The sequence below is a fragment of the Macadamia integrifolia genome, chromosome 3 (assembly GCF_013358625.1).
Source record: "Macadamia integrifolia cultivar HAES 741 chromosome 3, SCU_Mint_v3, whole genome shotgun sequence".
In the NCBI taxonomy this organism is placed as follows: Eukaryota; Viridiplantae; Streptophyta; class Magnoliopsida; order Proteales; family Proteaceae; genus Macadamia; species Macadamia integrifolia.
Genome location: NC_056559.1, coordinates 1,943,199 through 1,955,257, shown reverse-complemented (window position 1 = coordinate 1,955,257; position 12,059 = coordinate 1,943,199). Strand labels below are relative to the sequence as shown.

The 12,059-nt window shown below is 33.6% G+C and overlaps 1 protein-coding gene across 1 annotated transcript; it reads left to right on the top strand.

Moving 5' to 3' along the window:
* The first annotated feature begins 623 nt into the window (after nt 1-623).
* LOC122073682 (protein HEADING DATE 3A-like) lies at nt 624-11,857 on the top strand. The gene is made up of 4 exons (XM_042638310.1): nt 624-904; nt 1,642-1,703; nt 6,630-6,670; nt 11,634-11,857. Exons 1-4 carry the CDS (start codon nt 707-709, stop codon nt 11,855-11,857), a joined length of 525 nt encoding a protein of 174 aa, XP_042494244.1. The 5' UTR covers nt 624-706.
* The last annotated feature ends 202 nt before the right edge of the window (nt 11,858-12,059 follow it).

Here is a 12,059-nt window from a genome sequence, read left to right as displayed (position 1 = left end):
AAAAAAAAAAAAAAAAGAAGCAACCATTGAATCACTTACCCACCCTTCCTCTAGCAGATGATTCTTATGAGGCATCCATCCCCCCACCACCGTTTAAATCTTGACCTAATGGAAATTCCTCTCAAGGTGGAAAACCTTCACGTAAAATGAAAAATCTACTATGCCCAGCCCAAATTGCCCTAATGGTAAAGCCCCCAGTTCCAAGAGGGAAAGGATTGATGATGTCTTTAACTCTGTTTGGAGATGGTTTGGTTTTCCTTTTTTTCTCTTTTTCTTTTTTTCTTTTTCTCAAGTTAATGGTCTTATGGATTCAATAATGTGTTCGAATGTAAGAGCATTTGTTTTTCCAACATTACTGTTTTGATCCTAGCCAAGTGACATACCCTTTGGGTTATAAAGTATTGGTATCACAGAATGAGAAAAGTAGATTCCTAATTGCTGATGAAAGAAAAGTTAAAAGGAGAAGATGTTGCCACCCTACAATATTATATAAAGACCACCACGTCTGAAGAGTTTCCACGATAAACCCCATATCATTCCTATACCTTGATCCCTGCATGATTTAGTAGTCTCTCTCTCCCCTCCTCTGTTTATTCTGTTCTGTTACTCTTGTTCCCTTCTTTCAGACCTAAACAATTATATCAACAAATGCTGCTGGGGTAGAATTAATTAGTTGTTTCATAGAAACTACCCACCCACTTATTTGATGTCTGGGGAAAGGGATCCTTTGGTTGTTGGTCGAGTGATCGGGGATGTATTGGACCCCTTCAACAGATCTATATCCATACGAGTAAACTACAACTCCAGAGAGATAGCAAATGGATGTGACCTCAGACCCTCATCTGTGGTGAACCAACCAAGGGTTGAGCTCGGAGGCGATGACCTAAGGACCTTTTATACACTGGTATCTCCAAACTCACTCATCACACTTCACACTTCTTCCTAACTTTTCTTACACACCACCATTTCTTCATGCTTGGTTGAAAGCAAACAAAACCTAACCTAACCTAACCTAACCTTCCCTGCCAGTCCTTATCTTCTTCTAGCTTCCAATTCCCTCACTTCGGTCTCATGAGGAGAAGAGAAACCCACACACAAATTGTCACTAGTTTCCAAAACCCCTAAACATGAACTGCGTTGCGTTGGCTTTCTGTCGCTGTAGCTCTCACTAAACTATCATCTCTGCAGTATGACTTCACGTACGTGGATGTCAAACCAACACAATTAGTATCTTCTATGTGTTTCAACCTGATATCTCCAATCTACCAACAAGAAAATCCTGGTTTTTCCTTATTTTCTTCTTAGGATCGTTCCATGTGGTAAACAAAACTTTGAGCTAGTTTTGACCTCTCTGAAGTCTGAACTACCCACATGAGTCATTTCAAGTGTTTTTATTTTTTATTTTTTTTGCTAATGGCTCCTTTCAAGTGTTAGAAATATGTTTTAATCCTGATTTTGTCAACTGGGCTTAAATCAACCTTATCTTTCTTCCTAATTACTTAAATAAGCCATTATTTCTGAAACCTTATAAGATTAGTTGGGGTGGATTAATCTTTGATCCAAAGAAGATCATGCAAAAATTATCTTTTCTACTTAGATGATCGAAGTGGTGATTCTTATGTGGTTTTACTTATCTTGCAGGTTATGGTAGACCCTGATGCTCCAAGCCCAAGTGATCCAAACCTCAGAGAATATTTGCATTGGTTGAGTTTTATTTTCTCTCTCTCTCTCATTTACCCGATCTAACAGTTTCAATTTATATTTGTTTTTTATTTCCTCACCTTCTAGGATATTTTTTTGTTAAACACCCTATTAATACTAATCTAACCCTTAGTTAAGGAGTGTGGATCAGGTCCTCGTCGAGTATGGTGTTATTTTTTCTTCTTTTAATTGATTTTTATTTTTAGTGGAGTCCAAGTATGAATCAAATACCTTAGAAGAATGATTCTTGAGTACGAGTGCCTCATCCAGACTCAGTTAAAGGATGGTGGATTACCCAAAAAAAAAATAAAAAATAGTTACAGGACGATTAGAGTATAGATAGAAAATCAACAGCCAAAATAATACAATGGCTTCGTCCAGAAATAAATAACTGTATTTTTCTTCTTCTTTTTTTTTTTTTTTTTTTTTTTTTAAATGAGATGCTATAACTGTAAATAAGAGTGGTAAAAGTCCTACGGCCTACGAGGAACATCCAAACGTGGGATTAATGTTGGATGGGCCAAGCATTTTTCCCTATAATTCTCGGAGAAACCGACAAAAAAAGAAGTAACAATTGGGTGGAGAAATGATATGATCGAAGAGTGAGGTAAAAAACCGTACACTGAAAATCTGAACGGGGAAAAAGGTTGCGAAACAACTGAACTTGTGAGCTTTTCGATTCTATCAGCTTCAAATGAGCTCTTCTGCCTCTCGCTGTCTTCCTTACTCTTACTCCTAGATGAATAAAATGTAGATGATAATGAAATAGAAGAACAAAAGACAGAGAGAGTGAAAACCAGAACCAGAGAGATTAATAAGGACAGATAGAGATATTTTTGTTGGGTCCTCTGAGGTTGTTTCGCAGAGTTTTCAATCTCTCAAGTGTGAAAGTGTTATGTGTGGAAGTGAAGCTTTGTGCAAGTATATAAGGAGCAAACCACAAATCCAAACAACTGGTATTCCAAAACCCCTCCTCCTTTTTGGAGAATCTGTTGTCGACTTTTCATTGGCTCTCTGAGAATCATATAGGGATATATGTACGAGAGCATATATCTACTCTATTTGCTAATAGAAGGTCGTTGTTGATATAATGATATCTAAGGAATGAGTTGGATTGACAAGATGTCAAATTCAAATTCAAATTCAAATGTAAATTCTTACTAAATAAATAAATAATTCAAATTCAAATTCAAATTTAATCATTACCCTTCATACCCTCCTAGTCCTATGTATGTCTTTTTTTTTTTTTTTTTTCTTTGCTACTAAGATTATGTATGCCTATGCACCATGTTGGTAGTTTGTACATTCTCCTCATAATCCTAGATTCTTAATACTTGGTTATGTGGTGGAAAATTTATTTTGGATTCAAACTTGACATACAACCCTGGGTCCATCGAACCTACTTACATTGTAGGACTAAATGCCTATACATAGATTCCATATGGTGTGCTTGTTCACTAATTTTGTTTCCTTTTCCTTTTTTTTTTATTTTATATTTTGTTCTATGGCTAATTTTATTGTGGGAGACAACATTTTCTGAAAATTTCCAACAATGAATTGAAATATTTAATGCAGATCAATTTTAGTAATTATATTTGTCCTAGTGAATATTGTAGTAGCTATACTAAAATGTAGTAGCAGAATGGGTATTACTAGGCCTGGCATGCAATAGGACCCATTCGATTTTGGCCATCTGGCATGTGATATGTCTGTGTGGATAGGAAGGGCCCACCTTGGATTAGCTATAGGTAAAATTTTGTGACAAACTCTCATATGACCAACTTGTAAAGAATTGTTCCTCGTATTTTTAATGTTCCATTTTTTGCTCTTACCTCACACTTACACCTTAGTTTTCTCATTGTATATACATTGGATTGGGATGAGCTTTCTCATAGATATGGAAAATTATAGTTTACCTACTAACCAAAATTGGTTACTAAATGATAGATATAAAGCACACAACGTTACCAAGCCTTGGAAGACGATATTTTGCTACCATCTACACTTTGAATATTACTTAACAATATTTAGATATTTAGAAAACGATGATATGTATGTTGTTGACAATAGATCGAGAGCCTCATTCTTGTGTGGATCTCATATTTTAGGAATAACATATTATAATAAAACTGAAACTTAATATATTTCTCTCATATGATTGATAAAATTCTAACTTTGAATTTAGGACATTGAAAATAAATAGAAAAAGGCATTACTTTGGTATTCTTCAACGTACTAAAATGTTGAGACTTGCTCAAGGATGAGATGTCATAGCCTCACATAACCATGAATTTAGAAAATTTTATTTTTCTTTTTTATATTTTATTTTTTATTTTAGAATGGGTAGAAATTCTTAGGTTTTCATAGCACCTTGTAATTCAGAAATGTATTTTATTTTATTTATTTTGGTATCAGGGTGAGAGAAAAAGAGGAGATTGATTAGGAGAGTGGAAGTAGGAGGCGACCTTCATAATTAAGAGGAAAAGACCTTAGGAGCAAAGCATCTCGGAAAGCTAAAGAATTGAAATGAAGAAAAAATAAAAAAAGATTCTCGAAGAGCCAATGAAAAATCCACAACAGATTTGCTAAAAGTAGGGATCCACTGTTTCAAGCTGTTTTTTTCTCACTCTACCATTGTTAATTGGATCGATCAGGATGTCTCAGATCAAATCGCTATCACCTTGATAGATCCTGATCCTTAATCAATACTGTATCAATGGATCGACATGAAAAAGGGGTAAAAAATTATGAATCAAGGGTTTTTATTTGATCTGGATCGAGATTGAATTGGTATCGACTTTGACAGATCCCAACCCTAATTCCATCTTCTCAAACCTTGCTCACTACAAGACCCATATTATTAAAATATATATAATTAGACTTTGAATTGTTCTCTACATTTGATTACATCTAGGTTAATTTTCCAATACTAATCTAAGAAATTCTGATATTAGAATTTGGATTTAAGAAAATTAAAAATAAATAGAAAGGGCTCTTCATGCATTAATCTGATATTCTTCATTCTACTAAAAAGTTGAGACTTGCTAAAGGATGAGATATCATAGCCTCACATAACTATGAATTTGGAAATCTTTATTTGTCTTAAATAATATTTAAAAAATTGTTTGGCCACATAACTACTTCAATGAATTGACTCTATTAAATGATTGAAAGTATTTTTTCTTATATTTTCTCACCATAACCACCTTTTCTTGTGCATAGCTTCCAGCATGGTTTGAGAACTTGATATCAGGGAGAGGATCGGTTAAAGTTAATATCGATTTGAATCACCCTAAATCAGATAGAAATACCTCTGATTTTTCATTTAAAGTCACTTTTTTTAATCACTTTACTTCTTGTTCGTATCAATCCATCGATATGGTATCGACCAAGAATCAAGTTCGACCAAGAATGAAACTAATCCGATTCAACCAATTCCAACTGATCCAACCTAATTCCTCAAACCATGGCTCCCAAAGACTCTTTACAACCAAGACCTTTTTCCTTCTTGATTCTAAGGTCTTCACATTTTTTGTTAGAAATTCTAATGTCTTCACAGCACCATATAAATTAGAAATACATTTTACTTTTATTTATTTTGGTGTCCGAGTGAGGGAAAAAAAGATGAGCTTCATCACAGTGTGGAATAAGTAGGTGGAGACTTTCATAATTAAGAAGAAAAGGCCTTAGGAGCAAAGAATGAAGATTCTCAGAAAGCCAATGAAAAGTCCACAACAAATTTACTAAAAGTAGCGATCCTCTAGGTCAAGCTCCTTTTTTCTCTCTCTCTACCAGGGTTTTAGAAATCAGATTGGATCGATCCGGGCAATCCTCTAATTCAAGCTCTTTTTTTCTTTCTACCATGGTTTTGGGAATTTGATTGAATCAGTCAGGATTGCCTGAATCGGATTGATATAGGTCTTGATCAATCTTGATCATTCGTCAATACCATATCGATGAATCATTACAAATACAAAATAAAATAATAAAAAAATATATTTTTAATTGAAGCGAGGGATATTTATATCTTTTCAAAACCGATCTAGATCAGGATCAATATCGGCCTTGATCAAATTTCAACCCAATTCCGTCTTCTCAAACCTTGTTCTCTACAACACCTATATTATAAATTAAAAAAAAGAAAAAAAAGTATTATTAGACTGTGGATTGTCCTCTGGTTCAATTACATCTAGATTATTTTTCCATAATAGATCACCTATAAATATCTAGGCATATAGATGGTGGTAAACAAGATTTGTATGGGTAATGACTTAGGATGAACGTATTATGGGCCTGATGGTAATAAACATTCAGATTGGAATTTAGAGAGGTATAATATGATTAATTAAGTCATGACCATAAGCTGAGAATTCCCTACCAAAAAAAAGATAAGAATATCATTTTTATTTTTTTTAGATGGGAACACTAGAAAAGAGGGGAGGGGAAGGTAACTCGATATCTCATATTAAGTGTGGATTTTGGGTGTCATAACCTCACCAATTTCGCTAGGCAGTTGTTAAACATAAGAATATTACTTACATTCTTAATTGAAAACCAAAAGGTGAAGATGAGATTAATTTCTTCAAGATCCATGGTAACAATACCTGTAGACTTTAGGTTAATTAATGTGAATTCATGGGGAAAACCCAACATCCATAGTAAAATATAGGGCTTTCTGGTTGTTTTTTTGTTTTATTTATTTATTTTTTAGGTATTATGAAGTATATTTATCCCTTGATGAGGGTGATATCATAAATTACTTGGCGTTAAATGAGTGTTTTTTTTGTCCAAGGAGTTAAGTGAGTTGTACAAATTAACTTTTTTCCATATTATAATTATAAGATTTAATACACATCTCTTTATCCTCCATTATGAAAGTTCTAGTGTTTTCTGTTCATATACTAAAAGGCTTCAAATTTGCATTGTAGGTTGGTGACTGATATTCCCGAAGGTACAACAGCGAATTTCGGTAAGTAACTGTACTATATAAATAAGATCTGAAAATGGAGAGTATGATTTGGACTTGTACTTGAAATTGAAAATTTGCCTTTGTCATTCAACATTTTAATACATTGTTCTGATAACTGATCTGCTATTAAAACAAACCATATAAATAATTAAGAGTACGAATCTAGATAATTCAATATTGCTACTTCTATTAATTTGCAAATTAATATCTCTCTCTCTCTCTCACACACACACACACACACACATTTATTTGATGTTGTACTAGATATACCACCAAATCAATATAGCGTCACTACTTTTCTTATGATCATTTTAACTCTACCCCTAGCATTTTAAGCTCCTTCAATCTGAATCAAAGCACACTCCTCCTTATAAGAGCAACCAAAGGCCTCCATTGAACAGGTTATGCCACCTTAGACAACTTTCTCATAGGATTATCATGTATCGATAATAACTATTTCTAAAATCAACTCTAATATGATCATTTCATACTGTATCTTTCTTAATTTTACCACTCATCCATCTCAACATCCTCATTTCCATTACATTGAGTTTATTTATATGATTTTTCTTAATTGCCTAATATTCTACATCATATATCATAGCCGATCGCATAACTATCCTATGCAATTTTCTTTTAAGTTTCAAAAGGAATACATTGATCATATAACACTTTAGACGCATCTTTCCATTTTATCTATCATACTTTGATTCTTTGTAAAACATCATCCTTTATATCATTTGTTGTCATTTATGATTAAGCTTAAATAACTAAGATAATTATTTTACCTAATTTAGTAGCCAAGTCTGTTGATTCTTATGCAATTCTAGGGGTAGAAAGTAAGATAATTCAGTATCACATTCTGTTCGTTACGTAAGATAAAGTCATTGGGGGTTTAATATTTGGTACTTGCCTTGGGAATTGCGATCGATTCTGTTTTTCAGAGTTATATGCTGACAGGATCTTGAACTTTTTTGTCTATTGCGCAAAGAGCTGTTCATAGGGATCTATGTTCCCTGGCCTAAAGTGAATACCACACATTCGGGTCCTCTTCCTTTTTGTGCCGGCCTCTCGTGGTATTGACAAAGGCATATAGGGTTGCCATCTAAAGATAATGACTAGACACTCCACGTAGTTTTGTCCCTTCCGTAGCATATCACAAAGTTCTGCACTGGTTAGTTGAAGATCTTTCCAAGTGATGTGTGGCAATAGCAAAAACCAAAGTAAACCAGCCCAATTCATCGGTAGTTCTGAATTTTTTTCTTGCTATGATTTGCCATGTGGAAACTTAATATCTAAGCAAGAGATTTTGGGGTCCATCTTTTCATAAATTTAGGTTCACATTATCTTCCAAGTGGCAGGTTTATGTATTTATCCACTGTGTTTTTCTATGAGTAGCTCACCACCAGAGTTGCTCAATATTTTTACTGGCTCTATCTGATTACAAGAAAAATTAAAGAGAAGAAAAGTGAATATTTTTAAATTGAAAAAAAATAATTGTATAAAATATTTAAATTTCTACTATATTAGTAATGATACCTTTTAGGTATATTTTTTATTTTACTTTTTAAATTCAATGGATTTAGAAGTAAAGGGAAGTGAAGTTTAATAATATTGATTTAGAGTTAGTGACATAACCATGTGGGATAATGATTAAAAAAAAAATTGTTTATTAGGTTTACAATTTTTCTTTTCTTTTCCCTTCAATTTCCCTTTCAACCAAATAGATTATAAGGGATTTTTCTTACTTAGGTATCAATTTTTAACTTTTTTTTTTTTTTTTCTCTTTTAGTATAATATACTTCTAGGTAAAATCATTTCATTTCACATATATGGTCGAAATGCATGTGAGACAATAACAACTCTTGAAAATTGCATGATGATGAGCATATTTCTTAAGTTATATTGAATATCCTCCTCATTCACAATAATTAGACAAAAAGACAATCAAAACAAAGTTATATGTTTTAAATACACCTATAGAGATGCCATTCATATAGTCCTTTTACTAAAACATTCAATGTTCAATAGGATCGTAAGAATATCCTTTTTTTATTTTTTTTTAACTTAATAAAGAAAAAATAAGATAAAACCGAATTGGGAAGAGCAAGAATATGATCTTTACGAAAATGGTATCGAATAATGAACTCTACAATCTGACGTGAAGCTCATCAAATAGTTTTAATATGGGCAAAAGAATGCTCAAGCTCATCAAATAATTTTTAATATGGGCAAAAGAATGCTCCCTAGTCGCATGGCCCATGTGCCTAGACATAGAGGAGGGCGAAGCAAAGCCCCTAACCCTGTTGATGCTCATATGCACCCCTCATTGATCCCCGCGTTGGCACTGGCCGTGTGACTAGGGATCATTCTTTTTCCCTTTTTATATAATTAAACAAACATTACTTATCCCTTTTCAAAAATTGCCAGCCAAGCATAGAAGTCAAAATTATATAAAGGAAATATGCTACAATAAACTGTCTAATATGAAATATCTAGTGTGATAAAAATTATTGACATTACATAACTCATTATCAAACCCGGAGGCTCAAAACATATAAAGAATAATGCAAATATCTACTCAAATTTATTTTTGATGACATAATATATGATGGGATTTTCTTATTGATACCCCTGAAGGTGTCAAAGAATTTGTATTTTTCTTTGTTTCGCCTCACAGCAAAAAGTTCTTGTTCTCGTAGTGAGGGTAAAATTTTGTTATTTCATGCATATTTGAAGTACTTATGAGCCAATGAAAACTCTTGACAATGATATTATGGTAAAGGAGAGGGATAGGCACACCGCCTCTGTGCAATTAGCTAGTGAGCTACACCAATAGAATCACGAGATGGGGTATCATACAAGATAGGCAGGAAGTCATTTCAAAGGGGAGAAGAGAAAGATAGGCAGAACAAACGCTAGCTTACGGCATGCGGTTGGTGTGCCCAACCTTTTTCCTTATGGTAAATATACTTCCAAATTATTTTGAATACTCTTTTTTATCTTGATATTTTAGAACTTCAGAAAATAAGACAATGTGCAATCAAAAGAAGGTTACAAGTTCAAAATACAACTATGAAAGGTGTCTTAAGAGGGTCTATATATGACTTTCTAATATGGTAGAATATATAAAATAATTAGTTGGACAAAAATTTATATTTACCTTACTATGTTAATAGTTGAAATGACATTAATATCTACTTTCGTCTGCATTAGGCATTATGATTATCCAATTAAATTAAACTAGCTTATTGGGTAAGCGCCTCTTGGCATGGTGGTGGCAGTTGTTGATCACAATCGAACCTAGCCTAAGTCCTAGGAGAGGTTTCTTATTCAACTCTCCCCTTGTCGGATGCTTGACATCATGTTATTCCCTCCATATCCCCCTATTGGGACTCGACCAATCTGGTGGTGTTTGGACCTATCAAAAAAAAAAAAAAAAAAACCATACTAGAAGAAAAAATTTGAAGGGATTGATTGAATGGCACCTCAATATATATGTGTATTTAGAACAAGTAATTTTTCTTATGGAATTGAGATCTTTATCCAATTGTAGCCGACCCCATTCAGTTGGGATAAGGTTATGTTTGTTGTTGTTGTTGTTGTATCCAATTGCATACTGTACACTAGCACTTCCTTGTGTCTATTTCTCCCCTCTCACAATAGGGGTGGATAAGTCATTTCATAGGCAAAGGGGAGAGATATGCACAAGGAGGCGCTAGCGTATCCTACCAGCCTGACAGCATTTTTTTCTCTCTTTGTTTCAATCAGTAGTTGAGGGTTTTCTAATTTATTAGAATAGAAAAAGCTTTTACAACATCATAAATAGATAAGTGATTCAACTGTGATTTGAAAAAAAAAAAAGCACAACCTTGATGGGTATGATGAGGTTAAATCTATATCCACCCTCACCCCATTGGAAACTCCTTAATACAAATTGTGGAATATTCCATTCTTGTAGCAGCCACTACTTTGGATTCTGCTCCTCTACAATTTCTGACCTCATATTCAGGGTGTGCCATTGGGGAATATTTCCACAAACATTCAATCTTAACATTAGTAAGACCCTTCTCACCATAGATAGAAAAAGCAAATGCATTGCTCTATTTTTCCAACAAAGGTCGTGAAATGAATCCATTAAGGTTTACCGAAGGTAAATAATTTCAAATATAATTAGGGATGACTTCAAGCTTAGGGTAGGCAGCTAAATAGTTCAGTCTAGCATAAGTCAATGTAGATTTTAAATTCAACCCCTCCACCTTTCTTGAAATAGTATTAATAATAATATAATAAGTGTTAGGAAAAAAAATAATATAATAAGATAGTAATAAGTGTAGCCCGTTAAATCGCCTTCCTATCCTGTATGGTCCCTGTCCCGTTCTACTGGGTCCTTATCTAACTGTGTGGGGATTAGCACAAAGAAAAGGAAGATAAATATAATAATTATTAATGTGATTACAATAATAATTTTCATGGGACAAATTTATCATGTAAAATTACTTACAATAGGAGGGAATGGTCTTACTCTTAGGGTGGTTACTTCTTCTTAAAAAAAATTGCAGAGGATAAGAATAAGTCTAATTTGTGCTCTCCAACACCCATAAGAAGAAAAAAAAAAAAAAACCCTCTTAATCTAGTAAGGCTCGGGCCTCACCCTTGAGATTTGATTATAGGGTTAGCTAAGGGATTATGAGATATAGCTTAAGGCATAATCTATATATTGTCCCATATTGCATTGAATGAGTAGTGATCTGATCTCTTACCGAAAAATAGATAGTGGTCTGTTCTACGTTTCTTCCATGCAACTAATGTTTTTTATTTTATTTATTTTAATAAAAATATGCAATCAAACCCAATTTATTTTACCAAAAAATAAATAAACTGAATTTATAGATTAACAATGATTCTACCTCCAAAGACAATAACACTACTATTTTTTAATATGGTGACTGACTGGTTTTAGGACAAGAGATCGTCTGCTACGAGAGCCCTCGACCAACGGTTGGGATTCACCGATTTGTTTTGGTGCTGTTCCGGCAACTTGGTAGGCAGACAGTCTATGCTCCAGGATGGCGTCAAAACTTCAACACTAGAGACTTTGCTGAGCTGTACAACCTCGGATTGCCGGTAGCTGCTGCCTATTATAATTGCCAGAGAGAGAGAGGTACTGGTGGAAGAAGATATTGATGATATATATATATATATATATATATAGAGAGAGAGAGAGAGAGAGAGAGAGAGAGAGAGAGAGAGAGAGAGAGAAGGAAGGGAAAAATAAATAAATAAATAAAGTTACTAATTGGTACTCACTAGTAGACATAATTATATATATATATATATATATATATTCACTGTATCTATTGGTGTTGAAACTCCTGTAGGAGTCAAG

Coding starts and splice junctions, on each gene's coding strand:
- LOC122073682 (XM_042638310.1), top strand. CDS start 707: ATGTCTGGGGAAAGGGATCCTTTGGTTGTTGGTCGAGTGATCGGGGAT. Junction 1,704..6,629: donor CTCAGAGAATATTTGCATTG/GTTGAGTTTTAT, acceptor TTTGCATTGTAG/GTTGGTGACTGATATTCCCG. Junction 6,671..11,633: donor AGGTACAACAGCGAATTTCG/GTAAGTAACTGT, acceptor GACTGGTTTTAG/GACAAGAGATCGTCTGCTAC.